The 20,382-nt window shown below is 48.7% G+C and overlaps 3 protein-coding genes across 3 annotated transcripts; 2 read left to right on the top strand and 1 right to left on the bottom strand.

Moving 5' to 3' along the window:
* Window positions 1-4,554: 4,554 nt before the first annotated feature.
* V2A60_009521 (type I polyketide synthase) lies at window positions 4,555-12,709 on the bottom strand (the record flags this gene model as incomplete). Its single annotated transcript, XM_083260786.1, has 8 exons — window positions 4,555-5,412; window positions 5,474-7,679; window positions 7,735-9,901; window positions 9,950-10,404; window positions 10,474-11,782; window positions 11,840-11,972; window positions 12,035-12,303; window positions 12,364-12,709. 8 exons carry the CDS (start codon window positions 12,707-12,709, stop codon window positions 4,555-4,557), a joined length of 7,743 nt encoding a protein of 2,580 aa, XP_083116912.1.
* Window positions 12,710-17,524: 4,815 nt separating this feature from the next.
* Window positions 17,525-19,141, top strand: V2A60_009520 (uncharacterized protein; the record flags this gene model as incomplete). The annotated part of the gene is made up of 4 exons (XM_083260785.1): window positions 17,525-17,745; window positions 17,810-18,151; window positions 18,267-18,643; window positions 18,708-19,141. 4 exons carry the CDS (start codon window positions 17,525-17,527, stop codon window positions 19,139-19,141), a joined length of 1,374 nt encoding a protein of 457 aa, XP_083116911.1.
* Window positions 19,142-19,424: 283 nt separating this feature from the next.
* V2A60_009519 (uncharacterized protein) lies at window positions 19,425-20,234 on the top strand (the record flags this gene model as incomplete). The annotated part of the gene is made up of 2 exons (XM_083260784.1): window positions 19,425-19,810; window positions 19,867-20,234. Coding segments are annotated over 2 exons (754 nt in total), but the record flags the coding sequence as incomplete, so codon positions are not given.
* Between the last annotated feature and the right edge of the window lie 148 nt (window positions 20,235-20,382).

Raw genomic sequence — 20,382 nt, 5'->3', positions numbered from 1 at the left:
GATGACTTGGCCGGATATCTTTGAGGGTTTTTTACATGGTCGCTAAGCACTCGAATAGCCGTTGCCGTTGGGACCAGCTCAATGCTGGTGCTCCTGACCGGATGAATTGCTGCATTTCCGCAGCTCAGCCTTTTGACTAGAATTGTGGAGCTCCGAAGCATCTAGATTTCGAATACTGCTCCCACATCGTGAGCCGACAGCCCTTTCCCATGCTCGACTCCATTGTTTCCTGGCTCGCTGGAGATCCACACTCGCTGAAGCTTGCTTGCTATCAACTGCCGCCAAGACCTCCACGAACATAAGCTATATATGTCTCATTTGAAGCTATCCTTTCTGTATCCGGACAGAAATACGAAATCAACACATCGTTTGTGATACCTGGACAAATGAGACCCAATCTCAGGAGAGATAGCTGAGAAACAAGACCTTGCGTCCGCTTTTTGATAGAGACGACAAAGTTCCCGTTGTTGCGTTCAACCTGCGAGACAGACTCACTTGTCGGGTGGGATCTGGTCCACGGGTCTCAGCCTCAAGCACTCTAGCAGGTTGGCCAATGATGCGCTAGCCTGCACCTTGATTGCTGGCTTATTTGTGGATAAGAAGGCTCCTCAGCACGCCACTGCCCATTGAACGAGCCTATAACTAGGCAATCTGGCGTATCAGCAGCTGGGTTGCCGTTGGAGTACCGACGCGGCTTGGCTTTTGCATCTCCGCCCCTCATGTCGCAATGCAATGGGCGCATTGTCAGATACGCGTCGTAGCTGAAAATTCATGCTTCTCCTGGCTACCTTGTTGTCTCAACCAAACAAGGCTGCTCTAGTGCTGAAGGCCTCAGGACTGGCCATTTCTGTTCTTGAGGTTGGCTGTCTTATCCGAAAACGCGCCAGCAGCCAGCAAGCCACATCTTCAGGTTCATATGAGCTTTATTCAAGCCTATTCAAGTTGTAACTTATTGCATGGCGTGGTATGGATGCCATGTAAGACGAGGCAGCTCACCGAAAGCTCACTAACAATTTCTCAAAAGGGAGGAACCACTGATCAATTAGCACCAACCCCCACCTATGAACTTGGAACCGTGTGCGTAAGAGAGGCAAGCCATGTCTCTGATTTTATGATCAGGCCAGTCTCAGTGCAACCATTGTACGGAGTAACTAGTGTTTACCTAGAGGCAATAGGTGCCACGCGAATGCGGGCACAATAGGATGGCGTGTGCTGGAAATGGAAAGTCTGGCTGGCTACGACGAGATGGACCACAGGCTCGCAGGATGCATGCATGGCGCAATTGGATACGGACATGCCTTCCGCCCGTTTTGTATGCTGATTTGACAACGCTTCGATACCGGTAGTAGTTTTGAAGGAGCGCGCGCAGTGGTGGAGTTTCCTGCAAGGCTTGCGGGAAATAAATAAACGGCAGGTATGGTTGCTGTGTGCATCAAATTCTTTTGTGATAGAACTACATCTTAGAAATTTTCAACGACCCTGGACATATTGTCTGCAGAATTTCCCGTCCATTTCAATAGCCTGAAACGATAGGCCAGCTGCTCTTGATTTCGGTTAGATACCAAGTTGAGTTTTTGGTACCACGAGTAACGACGTTTGTGGGAAGGGTAGGTTTGGATCCCTATCACGGCAGCCTTATACCCTCATTACTACCCAAAATAGCTAGTGTATAATATTTATCAGACTCGAGCCAGAATGCGCTGTTACGGCGCTGGCATGTGGCTGAATATCGCGTGAGGGGGAGCAAGCCCAGATAGAGCTTTATGCTTATAGGAAGGATCCCAAGCATCGTCTTACACCGAAATACTAGACTAGTCTATAAAGGGCCATGTATTACCAGTAAACGCCGTATCCGTTCTCTGAAAACTAATTCATGGTGTTGAAACGGCCTGACAAGCGCTCCCTCTAGCCTCAGTATATAGCTATGGTATACGTCACTAAATGCTTTCTTATGTGTCAAATGAGGCCAAGGCTACAGTAGCACCGCTTGAATGACCTGTTGCGTTCGTGCTTGAGACTCATGACTGCTCAAAGAGCGATTCTCAGGACTACTAAACGAAAGATGAAAGTCAACGTGAATATATGTGGCAGTTCGGCCATCATTATGCAAGCCTTTCTGCCCATTGACATGCCTCTAAATGGAGCGCGGCAGAGAACCCTAAACCGTGAGGCCCGCTACTCTCTAGTTACGGGTGTTACTTTACAATTATGCTTAAATACAGCGGGCGCATCTAAAGCGGCTGCCACTCCCTCAGAAACCTCAGGACCAGTATTATTGAAGTAGCAATGGGACGCTACTGAAAGGGAAGAACTATGGGGCCAGGCTTTGGGCATGGACCCTAGCTAGAAATAGAGAGAAGGGAATGTTCGTGTACTGCAGGCTGCGCTAACCGTCAAGACCGCCACACCACAAGCCCGGGCGTGATCTTATTTCAACCTGTTATGAATATATTAAGATTTATATTAAGACCACTAGGGCTTATATGAAGATTGCATTGTCTGCGGCTTGGCAGGTACAATAACAAGAATTTGCTAGCCTTATGGCGCACTTCTCTAGGTAGCCAGCTAGCCTGAACACAGTTCAAGGTGGCGGTCGTCTAAATGGAGGAAGCTTGGCTATTAAATATCAGTAAATACGGCTCTGTTAATGTCGGCAGCGGGCTGAGGGTAAGCCTGCACTGACGCCCCCAGCCTTCCAGCAACGCCTGATAGGCCTTCTCCTCAACAAAAGTTCCAATACATGCCGACTCGCAACCATGGAGATTCCACCAAGAGCTTTCGTTTATCAATAAAAGACAAGGTGGTGAATGAGAACGGGCATATGTATCTAACCGTAGTGCCGGGGACACCATAACCGCCTGACCAAACGTGCCCCGCGTTACATTGCAAAAGCCGCCTGCATCCTACGCTCATCAACATCTCCTTGGACTCGATATCGCACGCCTGGACCCACAGTCTATAGCAGAATGGATGTCTTGCGTGACGCCTGCGATAGTTGTCATCGCAGAAAAACTCGATGTATCTCCCGTGGTCGTGGCGCGTGTGCCAATTGCTGGGATGGCGGACAGGTTTGCATCTACAGCCCGCGAAATCCAATGGGACGGCCCTCTCGACAGCAGGGTAGAAAACGACGCCAGGAGAAGTTGATCAGTCCGTCAAACTCACAACAGGACTTGAGCCTTCCCGCAGTAACAACGGCGGCGCAGAAGACTGTTATCTCTCAGCCGGAAGAGCTACAACACTCCAGGCACGAAAACGTATTCGAATCGGCAACGATGGAACCTACTGATGGTTCAGGGGACGATTCAATTTTACTCCTTACTGGTCAAAATAACGAGCCGTCTTATTTGAGTCCTATGACCGACAAGACTGAGCCGACGCAGAACGGGAGCGTCACTCCCGCAGAAGCGAGCATGAGCTCCTACATGGCCTGTCTGTAAGAACTGCCAATCTCTTGTATTTGAAAGACTCCTACTTATAGAAAAGAATCAGATTCCCTGATATCACTGGATTCATGGACGGGGATCGGTCTATCAACACGGCACCAACCCAGCCCAAAGAAGTCCGCGGTCGCGAGGATCACACATCTGAGCTTATGTTCGATCCCCAACTACTTATCAACACCTCGGAGGGGACATATACTCCTGAAAGCCTATTATTGACGACCTCCGATACCACTCGTTGCGACCAAGACGAGCTCATCGAGCAACACATGCCTGCGACTTTTTCGACAAGACTGTTCCGAAGCCAAACTATCACGCCCCCGCTGGTGGAATGTTATAGCCAGCTGTCTCAAATACTCTTCAGGCTTCATGCCTACCGCCAAGAGCTCACAGAGAATGGTGTGGTTGATACAGGGGGCGCAGAGCAAGACTCACGGACGCATCAAGTGTTTAGCACAGTCGGCACATTCTGTGACTTGGTTCTCCCCGTTTTTAGAGACACGCATTCATTTGTGGAAGAACCGGGATATTCGTGTTTTTTACTGGCTGTTTCGGTTACAAACTCTATTGTGGATATTTATCAGCTTCTGCTGCAGCACCATAGAAATGCGTGGTCTCTTCGACCGCCCTCCCCTTCTCCAGGGAGCCTGCGAGAGCCAAGTTATGGTGTGGAATGGCGGTCACAGCAAGATTGTCTTGGAACTCAGCCATTGCTTTCAATGATATTGGATGCAAGGACCATGGATTTTCATCTTCAGCAACTAGAGAGATTATTCTATTCCATCACGATGCTGGAAGGCGCTCCGCAAGCTCAGTCTAAAATCACGAACTTACGAGGGGCTCTACAAAAGTGGACTGATGAACTTCAGATAATCCAGTAACTAGAAAATATGTTCTCAAGTATTAGCGGGAGAAAGCAAATAGAATGAAATATGCATAAATGACATTCAATGACGGCGGATTTGAAAGCTCGAGATTGAAGTTTAAGAAACTATGTCCTTTTATGTCCTTAACCTAACCCATCCTCTTGATTCCTCGTATCAGCCGTTCCTGTAAGTAATAATCCCATTCCCAACACACATTTATACTTTCCATCTGACATGTGACATTTCTAGGTCTTGTTCGCTAGCACAGCCTCTGGCACTGCCTTGGAGGATGCTGCTAACTTCAGTGCAAGCTGACTGATGGGGATGTTGCTTAATAAATCAAAGACTGACACTTCGGTTCTGGCTTCAATACGAAGCCAAGAACGTACTTCCACCGCCAAAAGGCTGTCGACTCCATAGTTACTAACAGACTTCGATGGTTCGATATCTTCAGCCGACATCATGAGACTTTTAGCCAATTTGTTCACAAGCTTGGCTGCTATGGCATCGGCTGCCTGATCGAGATCGGTGACATTGGCCAGAACGACACTCAAGGGGGTCTCCGTGTCGCCATCTCCGGTCTGGGAAACCAATTGCGTGTCGATCTGCACAAGATGGGAGAACTTCCGGTCATTAAACCACCAAGGGTACTTTTTCTTTCCGTGTGCCATCATACCGCCAGTACCGAGACCCAGAATCAGCTGAGGTGGCATTGGAACGCCGGAACTGCTCTCGTTTCGCATGGCAGCCTCCAAAATGCCAATAAACTCGCGTTCTCGAATTCCAAGAAAAGCCCAAGATTGAATATTGTCATGCACCTTTGCTGTAGTCTCTTCGGCTAAAAACCCAACACCGAGCATGACCCCCAGATCAAGAGCGGAACCGGCAAGACCCTTGCTGCGACGATGACTTGCTAAGGCATCCATGTAGGTATTCCCGGCTGCGTAATTGCATTGACCTCTTGAGCCAACGACACCAACAGTTGAAGACAGTAGAATGAAGAAGTCCACATCCTGAGGCATGTATTTGTGGAGATTCCAACTGCCATTGACTTTGGGCTTGATAGAATCTTTGAATTGATCTAGAGTCATGTTTTCGTAAATCTGTTCCTCAGGTTAGCTTAGAATGCCCGCTGGCCCTTTTATTGACCGACATTATACATACAGCATCTTGCAAATTCATTGCGCCCTGAATGACACCTCTGATAGCTGGCCAGGACTCCTGCTGACAACGTTCAACGACGCCTCTGACAGCGGACTCGTCGCCAACATCACAAGCCCATGCACCGACTCGAGCTCCAGAGCTCTCGAGACTAGTTTTGAGATCTCGCACTGGAGCTTTAGAATCACCGGATCTGGACAGCAGGAGGATATTCCTCGCACCGTTCTTTACCATCCAAGTTGCAATGAAGCGACCAAGTCCACCGCCGCCACCGGAAATAACATAAGTGGCGTTATGTAGAAACTTGACTGGTGGAGCAGATGCGGGTAAGACTGGAACATGGTCGTCGTCGTGAGCCTCCAGGACAATTTTACCCATATGAGCTCCAGTCTGCATGGTTCTGAATGCCTCCTCGATACGAGACATAGGGAAAGTGTTTATTGGGCTTACTGGCTTGATGATATTGTTGTTTAACAACTCAACAACTTTAGCCAGGCCCTGAGCAGCTGTGGCAACATCCCAATCAAGCAAATCCGTCATGTTGACAGAGTGGAATGAAACGTTGCGAAGAAACGGTTCCATGTCGAGTCCTGTATTCCCAACAATGTCTCTTTGGCCTAGCTCGACAAACCTGCCGAAGCGCGCGATAACCCTCCACGACGCTCGAAGAGCCTCCCCGGCCAAGGAATTAAGCACCACATCAACACCACGCCCACCTGTTAGCCGGAGAACAGCCTGCGAAAAATGGACACTATCGCGACTGTTGAAGATGTTGGATTCGGGTATGCCATATGTATCCATCAAATGTTTCTTTTTTGTGTCGGTGGATACAGTGGCAAAAACAGTTGCCCCCATAGACTGGGCCAGGATGATGGCAGCTTGGCCAACTCCCCCTGCTGCGCCATGAATGAGGATGGACTCACCCTTCTGCAGTCTGGCGGCATTTTCCAGACTGTGGTATGCAGTGCAGTATATCATGGGTATCGATGCAGCCTCGACCATGGTCATTCCATGGGGCAGACGCTGAACCATAGCAGCAGGTGCGCGCGTGAAATTGTTGAATGTGTCTAGTTTCCAAGTCATGACCTCATCCCCGGGAGAGAGACCAGTAACATTGCTGCCGATGCGGCTGATGACACCAGAGCATTCAAGGCCGAGGGCAGGTTGAGTCAACTGACCCATAGCCACCATGATATCTTTGAAGTTTAACCCGATTGCCTTTACTTCAATTTCAACTTCGTCACTGGCCAGTTCTCTCCGGCTTACTACGTCATCATCGAATTGAAGAGTGTCGAGGCGTCCAGGGGTCCCGATTCCGAGCTTGAGTGGCCTTCCCGACTGTTTGAATGTCAATTGCATGGGCTTAGGCGTACTGTACCAGGTAGAAGCCATGTCGTTGACACCTTTCTCGAGAAGCACTCGTTGTACCATATGTCTGCCTTCTCGAATAGCGTATTCCCATTCCGGTTGGTCGCTATTTGCAGCCCTGCTTGCTGCAATGAACACCTTGATGAGGGCGGCAATGTTATCTCTGCGACTTAAGGATGTATGGCTCTCCATGTCGACGGTTGTGAGACCAAGTCCAACGTGCTCAGACCGGATGGTCCTAGCCATGCCTGTCATCAAATTGCTCGAAGGGTTCTCGCCATTCAGAGTACCACCTCTGGTGACGTATGTAATATTGCCAGTGAGCAAAATCAAGTGTTTCAATGCGTCCCATTCCTCCTGGTCGATCTTTTGAAGGAATCCCTCTCCGCTAGCGCAAGCATCTACCAGACAGATGCAGGACTTTCTTTCCAAGTCGCTGTTATCCCAGGCCATGGTGTTTGCCAAGTTGGTAATGGTAACCGTAGCGCAATGCTCGATGAGCTCATCCTGCAAAGCAATTGCGGCTTGAGCGACATCGTCGTCGGAAATGTTCGGTGTCACGATGAGCACCTCTTTGGGAACCGGTATCTCATCAATACCAGGGATACCGCTTACAAATACTGAAACGCCAGTATCGGGAGCCGGAGCATCTTGGAAGCTGACCTCGATTCCATTGAATTTGGCATCAAGAAGGGCCTTCTCCCATTGACCAACCTCAAGCGTCGGACCATACTTTCGGCCATCCTCCTCACCACACCACCAGCCGTCGAGAGTACCAACAATCATGTGGGCGCGCATCTTTCCTATCGCTGTAACTTCGGACATAATCAATTTTCCGGAACTATTATCTGGTTAGTCAGCTCCTCTTGATATAGCGATGTGGACTTGTTTCTTACGGTTTCAATAATTTCCTGACATTTCCAAGCGACTTTGAGATCGACTGGGTGGCGTGTAGAACTTTGGAAGCTACAATAAGGTCATACTGCCCTTCCTCGAAGCCTTGGACCGTCGGATCTTCTTCGATGTTGAGTTTTGAAAAATCAATGTAAGAGAGCCAGGGCGCGAGTTTGTCTGTTGACCTCTCCAAGTAAGCCGTTTTCACATCGGTAAAAGTGTAGCTGGAAAACCGCGGCGCAGTGCCATTCGCGCCTCCCAACTTCTGCAAAATCGGAACAGTAGCGCTGGCAGCGCCACCCCCAATTTCGAGTATTTTCATGTTCGGATTTTTGTGTGCCATCAAGTCAATGTACCAGCTCATTTGAGCGTGTTGGGCGTCATTCCCAAGCCCGGAATGATCAAAATTGGCAAGGAAGCCTCCATCCACGAGCACCTGAGGAGCGGTAATCTCACATCGAAGAATCTTTGGGAGAAACTTCCCATGCTGAACAAGTGCTTTGCCGTCTGCTGATGCTGCTGAAACCCGCTGAAGAAGCTGATCCTCCTCTTCGGTAGTCATGCCCAGCCAGTCAATGCCTTCACATTGGCTCTGATAGGGGAGCTCATTACTTCTGTAGCGATCAATGCAGTGCTGCATGTAGTTGTGGAATAAGTTGAGGTTGTAGTCCAATATCTCTGAATCAAGCTTGGGGCATTCTCTCAAGACTCTTTGGCAGATGATCAAGCAGGCAATTTCAAGCTCAATGTAAGTTTGTTTTTCTGTAACAGGGAGTTGTCTTCCAATGTCTTCGTCGAAGAGCTCCAGCAGCTTCTCTTTACTCAGAAAATCTAGATCTTCTTTCCAGTATAGACTCGTTCCAAGTTTTCGAAGGCTCTTTTCTGTTGCCGAAGCAGTGTCCACGTCGGCGTCGTTGAGCCTTTTGCACTTGAGCCCCTCGAAAACAACGAGAGGTTTTGCCCATGTATTGTCAGAAACGACGACGGCGCACTCACCTCCATCAAAGCCGGTAGCTTCGCTGCGGGAATACCCTTGCAAGAGAGTGGCTGGCGCACTAGGAATATCAGCTGAGACAAAGAGCCGCTCTATCGACACGGGGACCATGGCAACAGCCAGTTCTTCATCGATTCTGGATGATGCTGGAAGAGCCATCTGCACAATATTGTCCAGGGTAGCCGGATGTATGACGTGAGGGTACTCAAATTGACGCGGCATGATGCTCCTAGTATCAGGAATCTCCAGCTCGCACGTACTCTGTCTGTCTCCCTTGCGCACTTCCGTTAAACTCTGGAAGACTCCTTTGTAAATGAGGCCGATAGATTCTAAGTGGTTGTAGAATTCTCGGGTGCTCTGCGGTCGGAGACATTCGCTACGCACATGCTTGTACATGTCGGCATGTTTCGTAGCTAGGAAGCCTTCCTCGTGCGTGAATACATCGTTTTTGAACGATGGTTCGTATTCGATGCGTATGAGACCTGCGCAGTTAAGCTCCCAGGTCTCGACTCTGGAGAATATCTCAAACTCTTGCCAGGACGACGTGAGAGCCTGAGAGCCGTGGCGAAACGGCTTGAGACTGAGAATGGTCTCGATGCCCCTCTCACTCGTCGGGATCACCATTGCCTTATTTATAATAATATCACGAAGCTCATAACCCTTGATGCGTTTTGTGTTGTCCGCCTTCGCAGCCAGAGCTTCGATTGCCATGACCATCATCCCGGCAGCAGGGTATAGATACGAGCCCTGCACGCTGTGGCTAGCCATCCATGGCACCTCTTTAAGGCGAAGAATGTTTCGATACCTCGGCTCGCCCGGGATAGCATCAGCCGTTTCTTGCCCGAAAAGATCTTTTCGCATCTGCTTGCGAAAGCGATGAGCGCGACCAATGGCGCCTTCGTACCAATACTTCAGAGAATGGTTCCATCCATATGGAGGAATGTCAACGAGGAATCCATCTCGCGAAAATCTTTCTGACTTTTCAATAATGGAACAAAGGTTGAGGGGAACACCTAGTTGGAAAAGATGTCCTACCACAGCCAGCGCGGTCATACAAGCGTTCTGGCCTCGCTCGAGGATCGATTGATATGTGACGGTGGCCGCTTGAGTGACAACAGACTGGTGACTTAATATCTGTTTGATAGGGCCCTTTAATGCTGCTGCTGGACCCAGCTCTATCAAGTGGTCAACAAAGCATTTGTTCGATCCTTGCCTTTGTTTACCCTCAGTATGCTTCAACATGCATTGTACCGCAGCGGAGAATTCTACTGGGCTGACAAGATTCGCAACCCAATATTTCGCATCGAGTTCTTGATTGGCTGTAATCACTGTGCCAGTGAGGGAGGAAAACATGGTGACACAGTCGCTACCATCGGGCTCAGTCTTCACATCACTCAAAGCTTCTTCATATCTTTGCGCAATTACATGCATATGTGAAGAGTGATAGGCCACGCCAACTCTCAATTTCCGGGCGAAATGTCCATCAGCTTGCATAAGCAACTCCAGTTCTTCGATAGCAGCAAAGTCGCCCGAGACTGTAGTGCTACTAGGGCTATTGACACAGGCCACTGTCACAGTTCCATGACTGAGTCGCTGAATGTAAGACATAGCTTCATCGGGTCCAAGCCCTGTTGCCATCATGGCGCCATTCATGTGTGGTGAAACTTCGCGAATTTTGCTGCAAAGTAAGCCACGATAGTATGAAATCTTCCATGCATTCTCTCGTGAGAGAGCCCCCTTTGCATACGCAGCTGCAATTTCACCGCTTGAGTGGCCAACAACAGCAGCTGGCCGGATGCCCCATGCCTGCAGCAGGTCCACCAAGGCAACCTGAAGGGCTGTGCATATTGGCTGGCTAATCTCAGGGGACAGAACCTTCGTGGAGTCCTCGTCACGGCAAAGCTCGGTTTCGACTGACCAAGACGAACCAAGCCCGAGGAGGTAGCTGCTGGCAGCTTGAAGACTGCTGTAGAAGATTGGATATTCGCAAAGTTCTCTGCCCATAGCAAACCACTGAGCACCCTGTCCAGTGAACACAAAACCCAGTTTCAAATCGATGTCGACGTTAGACGTGACACGGAGAGGCGGGGTCGCGACATTTGTGAGTTTGGCAACTGCGTCCTCTAGTGAGTTGACAACTGCAAATGTCCTCCAAGGCAACAAGCTCCGCCGGGTTGCTAGGGTTTTGCTCAGCTTTCGAAGAAGCATTTTTTTAACTTTTGGGGACTCGTCTGTCTGCAGCTTTGATGCGATGTAGTCTGAGAGAATCTTGGCGTTTCGAGAAGTGGCGTCTTGCTCGTTAGCTGTCCATAGTAGAAGGGTAGGCGTTACGGTAGACTTTTCAAAATCGATTCTTGCAGTAAAACTCTGATTAGATGCGTTGAGAGGAGTAGATAGGCCGACTCCCGAGTCAGGAGTGGAATTTGGAGAAAGGGTGCCAAATGTTCGGACATGATGATTGCCAGAGAGACCCCGTGCTTTCAGGTAGTGAAATGCATCATCAATGATGCAATGGGAGTTAGTTCCTCCATATCCGAAAGAGTTGATTGAGATGCGTCGAGGCCCTTGATTCGGCCACGGGGTGGGCTCCGTCGCCAACTTCAAATTCCAGTCCTCCAGAGGAATACGCGGGTTTGCCTGATCAAACCATAGCAGTGGAGGAATCTCACCTTTTTCCAACATCATGACTGCTTTAATGACTTGTACAAGGCCCGAGGCACCCTCAAGATGCCCGACATTGGTTTTGATTGACCCGATATATAGAGGCTTGCCACGCGGCCTCGAAGCAGCCAGGGTACGCGCAAGGGCACCTGTCTCAACAGGGTCACCAGCAGGTGTACCTGTGCCATGAGCCTCAACGTAATCGGTATTGCCAAGGCCAAGACCGGCTTCAGCATAAACACGTCTAATGAGAGCCTCCTGCGCTTCTCCGGACGGGTTGGTAATTCCAGGAGTGTTACCATCGTGCCCAACCCCAGAGTTGCGAATGACACCTCGAATGACGTCTCCGTCCTGAAGAGCTAAATGCAGTGGCTTTAAAATACAGAAAGCAGCACCTGTACTCTTCATTTTAGAAAGCTGATGTTGGTCATCGTTGAATCAATCATTCGTACCTTCTCCGCGAGAATATCCATTTGCCTTGTGATCAAAGCTGTGACATTTTCCGTCCGGGCTTAGAAAGTTCAGTCGACCCATGGCACCCATAATGTCGGGTAAAAGCATCAAGTTGGTGCCACCAACCACGGACTGGTGTTAAGAAAATCGCACGTTAGAAACATCCGTAACATGGGGGTACCTGATTCACGTACAAGTGTTGTCTCGCCCGATCGAAGACCCTGGCACCCGAGATGCAGAGCTACCATAGATGAAGAGCATGCAGTGTCTAGACTGACGCTCGGACCCTTCATATTAAAAAACCATGACACTCTGTTGGACAGCATTGCAGAGCCTGTGCCGGTGCTATGATATAACGGAAGATCGTCCGGATCGCATGCCATCATATCATTGTAGTCTCGTGTAAAAGATCCAACGTAACATGATGTTTCCGATCCGTCAACCTCTTCCATGCGGATACCCGCTGAGAAAAATTATTAATGAGCGTCGGCTTAGAAAATGTGCTTGCTAGGATGGGACATACCATTCTCTAGTGCCTCATACGTGCATTCGAGTGCCATGCGTTGCTGAGGATCCATGGCTTGAGCCTCCGCAACAGAGATGGTGAAAAAAGGGGCATCGAAAGCAGAGATGTCTCGCTTCATAAAGTGCGCTTTGCGCACATTAATAGAACCATGACGCTCATTGTCAGGATGATAGTGACCATCAATATCGAATCGGTCTTTCGGGATGCTGCTAAGCGCACTTCGGCCCTCCGCGATCATATCCCAAAGCTTCATAGGGTTTTCGGCATCGCCAGGGAATCGTCCAGCTATGCCAATAATTGCGATTGGCATAACACTATCAGCGTCTAACTCAGCTGAAGACATAGCTGGAGGGTATTCATCGTCCATGTAAGAAGGCATATTTGATAAATCAAGTGAGGGCAGACTCTAAATTTTCGGCTTTCAGGGGGAAATCGCGAGTTCTGACCTGCTGACGGTTATAATCCAGCTTAACAGGAGTACAGCACACATCCACATTGGGTAGTATACGATGGGCGTGAGATATTAGTTTGAATATATAATCTATTGCTATTGTCAATGTGAATATTACCTTGATGCAAGTATTTGAACCCGTATGCTGCGTTGAATGTTTCCGCGGAGGGCTGTCTCAGAATTGTGACAGCTATGCCTCCGGCTGACAGTACTGTATGGATGGCGTTTTTCTCTATTGTTATGTCTAAGTTGCTATATGAGCTCCTATCTCTAGGAAATAAAGACAAAAAAAGACGGCAGCAGCTGATACGCAGTGTAAATGGTCCTCGGGGGTGAAACCTTGTCACGAGAGAGCTCTGGTGCATACTCAGCTCGGACAAGCCTCGTTATGTCGTACCTAATTACCACTAAAAGTAAATATGTCAAATAAATGGAGACTTTTGAGCAGATTCGGTCTCTGCCTTAGCATAGGTTAATTTTCGAGTTTGTGTGAATTGTCGCCGAGGCGACATACACACGTTGCCATCACAGCCTGCATCGCCACAGACCAAGTTTGAACCTAGCTATGACAGTCATTGGAATTGACAGAAATGCTATCATAATATAAATTCCAGTACTATACTCTGACAGAAGCTGAACGATCCAAGCACCAACAGCAAGGGCAATGGATTCTCGAAGCCTCTCCTCACTGTCGGAGCCTTACAACAAGTCATCGGTAGGCCAAATACACGATGCTCTACGGCGTAAAAAAGTACTTGCCGTAGTATGTGGTGGTGGCTACACGAATGCAGGTGAGCTTCTTCGATCTGGTTGCAACTCATCGACATAAAAATGGTAATAACTCAACTGCACTTAGCTCCTGTACTCGAGATTGCCTCAATACTCTCCACCAGGGGGTATGATATCGAATTTGGTACACTCAGCGGTCGTGAGTCCTGGTTGAAAAACTGGCCTTTTGTATCACGCGTACATATTCTCGGCAAGAGTGCGCCTTGGAGTGTGGAAGAGCAGGCATATGTCAATATGTGCAAGTGGGACGCAAATTTGATTTCGAACTGGCACCCGGTCTTTGAGTCCAAACTATACATAGAATCAACATGGCCGGAGGTATATTCGTCTCTGAAAGAGATAGTTCAAGGTGCGGAAACCCGCCCCGACTTTATCTTGGCGGATTACTGGGTTGAGGCTGCGAGGGATGTTGCCCTCGAGCATGATATTCCTCTGGCTATGCATTGGCCACAGATGCCTACTGCCATGCTTCACGCCCCCCATATACCTGGAATCCCAGGTTTACAGATCGATGTTATCACTTCAGAATTCGCAACTATTTGGCAAAGATTGAAGAATGCGGTGGCAATTTACACATCCACCTGGCACTATCTGCGTTACCGGCGGCTTACCAAAAAAATGCGTTTGACAAGAGGAGTCTCCAGAGCACCAGCCCTCCTTTCAAAACCGGAATATCTCTGTCTTGTGAATTCATTTTTTGGTATGGAGGCTGCTAAAGATCTTCCACCCAACGTTGTTGCAGTTGGCCCGATCCTGTCAGAAACCTTTCCAGGATTGACTGAACAGCTACAAGAATTTCTTTCATCCCGCCAAAGAGTTGTTTATATATCTATGGGAACTCATGTCCTCATGCCTCACGATCGATTTTGCCATGTTCTACGCGGCTGCTTGGCGGCACTGGACGTTGGCAAGATAGACGGCGTCATTTGGGCAGTGGAGTCTAAAAACAGGTCGCAACTAATTTTTTCGGAATTGGTTGCTGGATCGATGCCGGGAGCCACAGACACTGATAATACTAACCATCTCGGAACTGCTACTGTCGGCGATCTGCTCAACAATGCGCACCCCTCTGTGCTCTTTCTGGAATTTGCCCCTCAACGCGCTCTCCTACACAGCAGCGCCATCGCTATCTTTATCAGCCACACTGGACCAGCCTCAATGAATGAGGCTGCTTTTGCAGGTGTTCCCCTGATATCTATTCCAGTGTACTTTGATCAAATACAATACTCAATGAGAGCTAGAGATGCTGGCGTCTCGGTATCGTTCAAGAAAGAGTCTCTCAGAGCAGATGAAATTACCGCCGCTATTACATGCATCATGGACGATGCTGCCTGCCAGGGTCCTATTTCTATCAACGCGAAGCGCCTTAGTGCTATTGCCCAGATTACCTCCCGGAGGAAATTTCTGGCAGCTGATCTAATTGAGGAAGCTCTTGCAGATTGGGAAGGAAGGAGAGCGGAAAGAGATTTCGGTGTTGAAAGACGTCGCGGCATGCATCTTCAAACCGCGGACGCTAGAATGGGCTGGTTCAAAGCCCGGAACTTGGACCTTTGGGCAATTACCAGTGTCGCCGCCTTGACCGCTGTTGGCCTAGTCATCATGGTAGTTGTATTGCCTCTCAGAACATGACTTCAACATGTACGTATTCTGAACTCAATTTTTCTTTGGTGCAAGCTAGTATACTATTTTAAGTTTGTTTAGAATAATGAGGGCTAAACGCGCTGTGTGGCAATGAATAAATGCTTGATCTACGACACGAATAACATTAGCCTGCACGTGGCACATGTAGTCCTTTTATCGGGTATGCTCTGGCTTTCCGGCTTCGTTCATACCTGAAGTTACCCTATAGGTTCTTATGCAATCTATTCCGCTACAGTTGATTCTATCAACATGCTACAACCTCGGTAACGTAAAAACAGAACTAAAAGAACGAGAAGTAGAATCGAGTAAAGATGGACGCGATGATTGAATCAGAAATGTTAAAATAATGGTAGTCGAAGAACTGGCAGGTGCAGCGCTTCGACAGAGATGATAGCAGAATCTGAAAGTTACCACTGTGGATGCTGCTGCTCTATCGTCATCACTTCCTGAACAGACATACCAAAAATCACAGAACAATTTTTGCCATCTTGAGATTGAGTGTCCAGTTGCATATTTAGAGCAGAACTCTGCAAAGTCGAGAACCGGATGCCTCGGAATACAGCCAACGCAGCCCGATGATCTTCATTGAGAAGCGTCCTTTGCCTCAAAAATTTTAGGCACAATATCTAATCAATGAGAAAAGCTAGAGACGCCACGGGGAAGTAGGTCAAGCTCTAATCCGTAGACTTGTAGAAGTTCATAGTGCAGTAAATCGGCCAGCAAAAGAGGCGGCCTTGACGTAGTTTTCTGGCCTAGTTGCATGTCATGAACTACTAGTTTACTATGAGCGATGTGAAAGTCGTGGATGAGAAGACACAGACCAGGCCCATGTAGGGGCCGAACCCGTCGGCGGATTGTTTAGCGTTGCGTAGGACGGGAGGGGAGCGTAAGGCAGTGTTCGTGGTCAATTACAAAAACCGAAAAGCGCACTATAACTACAGGTGCAAAAGATGTATTCTTAAGCGCACAATATTTCTTTCTCAATTTATTTCCTGTAGAGTACCTTGGGAGAGCGTAGTCGTAGGGTTGCGCAAACGTATCAGGCCCCAGGCTAGAATGCTAAGTGGTTGTGAAATTGCCGGAGCCGGAATGGGAGCAAAAAGCCGTACCGACTGGGGCTGGCCGCATGTAGGCAGCTTAGGAGTCGGCGGTTTTGAGCCTAAACTTCTAACAGTAGTGTGTACACAAAGTCACTCGGGGCAAGGCGTCGACTGTAACTCCAGTATAAGTCAGTCCTAGAGTACCGGCTGGGTACCTGCCAAAATCAGGCCCTCCCGCGGCGACTTTAAAAACTAGCGGCCATCTGATGGGCAGGTGTACGGGATCGCTCTATATTTGTTGCCGACCGCAAGGAGAAAGGATACAATCACCGTCCACAATGGCAGCCGAATAGAAGTTAAAGAGTCTATATTAACATCGAGAAATGATCGTGTCTTGCTGTGGTTTACCACTCGAACGTCGAACTCGGGTGCATTTTGGTTCAGCTATATGTCAACCATCTCATTATCACGCCTCCTAGCTCCAGACTCCATTGCTGCACTCGACCCGTGGAGAAGACAAAACCACGCTACAACTAAGGAGCGGCGGTAAACAATCGAAAAAGTGTGATAGGAATCCGGCTTTTCATCACCATGGATCAGGCAGATAGCATCTCGAACAGAGATGCTGCTGCAGACTCCGTACCACAGCATGTTGCAAATCCTGATACTGAGCAGCTTGGTCTACCCACTGCCCATCTCAAGGCAATGAATGGGTGGAGTTTATGGCTCACGCTAGCATGGTATGCACCAACAAACAGACAACGGGACGCGACGTTCGTGTCGGGCGGCGATGCAGAGTGGCCTGATTGTCGCTAATTTTTGTTCCGTAGCCTCGGTGTAGGTCTCTTATTATCTAGTCTCGAGACTACCATTATCGCTACAGCGCTGGTATCCATTTCATCTAGCCTTGGGGGCTTTGACAAGAGCAACTGGGTGGTGACAGCGTACCTTATCACTTATACTAGTACGTTACATTAATCTTTGATGTCGTGCGCAGTGTCTCTGTGTCTAACAACCATTCTTCTTATGCAAATAGCTTTTTTGGTTGTCTGGGCCCGTGCAAGCGATCTTCTGGGAAGAAAGACTACCCTGATTGCGTCTCTATTTATCTTTACCATATTTTCGCTCGCCTGTGGTTTGAGTCAGACGATGAAGCAACTGTAGGTCCACTCCGAGGATACAGGCATGTCGCTGAAATAAAACAGTTGGTCCACAGGGATGGAAAGATACTAACGGCATGTTTGTGAACAGTATCGTATTTCGTGCCTTCCAAGGTCTAGGCGGGGCCGGCCTGTACAGCCTAGCCATGACGGTCATGACTGAGGTGACACCGGTTCAATACATTGGTGTTGCTGTTGGTCTAATGGGTGGAATCTTCGCCACATCCAGCATACTTGGCACGATGCTCGGTGGCATCATTGCTAGTGCCACTGCCTGGCGTTGGGTATTCTTCCTCAAGTAAGCCAGTCAACACTTCTACAGACCTTGCCAAGATTGGACAATGGGATCTAATCCGTGTTAGTCTCCCTCCTGGCGTAATATGCCTATTGATTGTCATTTTCATCTTCCCAGTGAACCCTGAGCCGCTCCCGCTGACTTGGCACACGCTCGAAGGCATCGACTTTCTCGGTGTGGCTACGTTGCTTGGCGGCTGCATTCCTCTTATATTCGCTCTGGAGTCCGGCGGGATACACTACAGATGGAACAGTTCTGTGGTTGTGGTAACGTTGGTTGTTGGTGGTGTGAGCTTGTTCGGCTTCATAACGTGGCAGTGGTACATTTATAAGCGTCAGGCGAACCGCTACATGTTGCCTCTATTCCCGGCTCGTATAGTATCGCAAAGGACTTCAGGTCTCATAATACTGTAAGTAGCCCCATCTGTGCTAACTCTAGATCCATATCTCGGAGATAAGCTTCCGCGAAAACGTTTAGAGTCCTATTCTTGACTAAATCAAAGGAGATCTGACACGTCTCTATAGGTCCGCCTTCTTTTCTGGTTTTCCCTTTATGGCCATTCTCATTTTTCTGCCACAAAGGCTACAAGTTCAAAACGGACTAAGTCCCATGCAAGCAGGTGTCGACATGCTTGCATTGCTTCTACTGACAGCGACTGGATCAGGCCTCGGTGGCGTCGTGTCAGCGAGAGTACGAATCAAGGGTATAGCCTGGTACATGATGGCAAGTGCGATACCGTTACAAATCGTCGGCCTTGGATTGTTGACGACGCTTCCCGACGGAGCTAGCGCAGTTCCGTCGCGACAGTATGGCTTCCAAGTCCTTCTGGGGCTAGGATTCGGAGTGGGAATAAGCAGCCAGACGGTGGCTGCAAGGCTGGAGGTTGACCATAATGACACCAGTGAGTTAGAGCGTTATAAAGATCCATATATTACCGAATCTGGGCTAATGCTAGCTACAATCAGGCGTTATCATGAGCGCTATCACGCAAGTGAGGGTCCTCGGGGGTCTTGTTGGGATTGCAATTGGACAGAGTATCATCTCCAGTCAACTGAATTGGCAAGTTGGTCCGGTGATAGGATCTCCCGAGAAGCTAGCCAAGATGCTCACGTCCATCGAGACGATCAAGCAGTTCCCACCGGAGCTCGTTGAACTTGTGAGATTGTCGTATGGACAGGCCAACCTCACCATGTACAAAGCCATGATTGCATTTGCTACAGCAGCCCTTGTTGCGTGTTTGGCGGCCTGGAAACCAAACTTCCAAAACTTGACAGATGTTGAGAAAAAGGATCTTGCTGAGCAGGAGCAGGAGTTTAGAAATGAAAGTCAGTGCGAGGTAAGATCCCAAGAGGGGACAGCATCTCCCTCAGAAGAGCACGGTTATGAAAAGAGAAGTTAGACGCACATAGAAACCTATGCCATCAAAACTGCTTATTTATGGTTAATATGCCCCTCACATTTGTTTGCTTACTATCTGACAGCTCCAACGTATCTGTTACTGTTGGTGCCGGACACCAGAAGTAATCAACTCCACTATTTAAAGAAGCTGGCCGCATACACCGCCCCCTCTCCACTAAAAATTTCTTTGGTAACCCCGCACTGTTTTTGAATCTTTCATACCAATATCCTCGCCACCATTTATTGCAGACACAACAGAAGACCAACGCAGTAGTCCGCTCAAAATGCCCCACCCGAAGCTCCTTGAAATTTTGCGCTCCATAGAAACTCCGGATTTCAAGACCAATGAGCTTGCCTTTCACAATCTTGATCAATTCCTCACCCTACGAACATTTCTCGAAGGGTATACGCTGAGCGAGATTGACGAGCGAATTTGGAAAGCTTTGCGTCTCAACAAAGTCGCATTTGGAGTTCTTCGACGCAGCATATTCCTGAATGTTACGAGATGGTTCACGCATCTCGAGTGGACATATCCAGCCCTTAGGCAATCTACCAAAGCACCGCCTAAAGCTGCAGCTGGAACTGTCACTGACCAGCCCGGCGGGCGCTACAACATTAAGCTCCAGGATACTGAGAACGGAGTTGTTACGCGCTTCCCTCCTGAGCCGTCGTAAGTATCGCTCTCAATTACAGGCATTATCGTTCCAGTCGCTAAAACCATACTAGTGGCTACCTGCATATTGGTCATGCCAAGGCAGCTTTCCTAAATGATTACTTTGCCCATGACGCGTTCTCCGGCTCCATGATCCTCCGATTCGATGACACAAATCCTAAAAAGGAAAAGCAGGAATTTGAAGATGCCATCATTCATGATCTGGGGCTTCTAGGCGTGCAAACCAAAAAAGTTACATATACTAGCGACTACTTTGAGAGCCTCTATGAGCTTTGTCAAAAACTGATCTCGGAAGGGAATGCCTACGCTGATGATACCGAGTATGAGGTTCAGAAAAAAGATCGATATGAACGCCGTCCGAGTGCCCGGAGGGACCGACCAGCTGCCGAGAGTCTCGAGTTGTTCAAAGAGATGAGGGATGGTACAGAAATCGGAAAGAGGCATTGCATTCGCGCCCGTATCAAATTAGGGTTACTTAGGGTTAGGGTTAGGGCTAGGGTTAGGGTTAGGGTTAGGGTTAGGGTTAGGGTTAGGGTTAGGGTTAGGGTTAGGGTTAGGGTTAGGGTTAG

Source organism: Cordyceps javanica, chromosome 7 (genome assembly GCF_051103115.1).
Source record: "Cordyceps javanica chromosome 7, complete sequence".
Classification (NCBI taxonomy): domain Eukaryota; kingdom Fungi; phylum Ascomycota; class Sordariomycetes; order Hypocreales; family Cordycipitaceae; genus Cordyceps; species Cordyceps javanica.
Note: the sequence above shows the minus strand (reverse complement) of the source record. Positions and strands in the feature narration are given on the sequence as shown.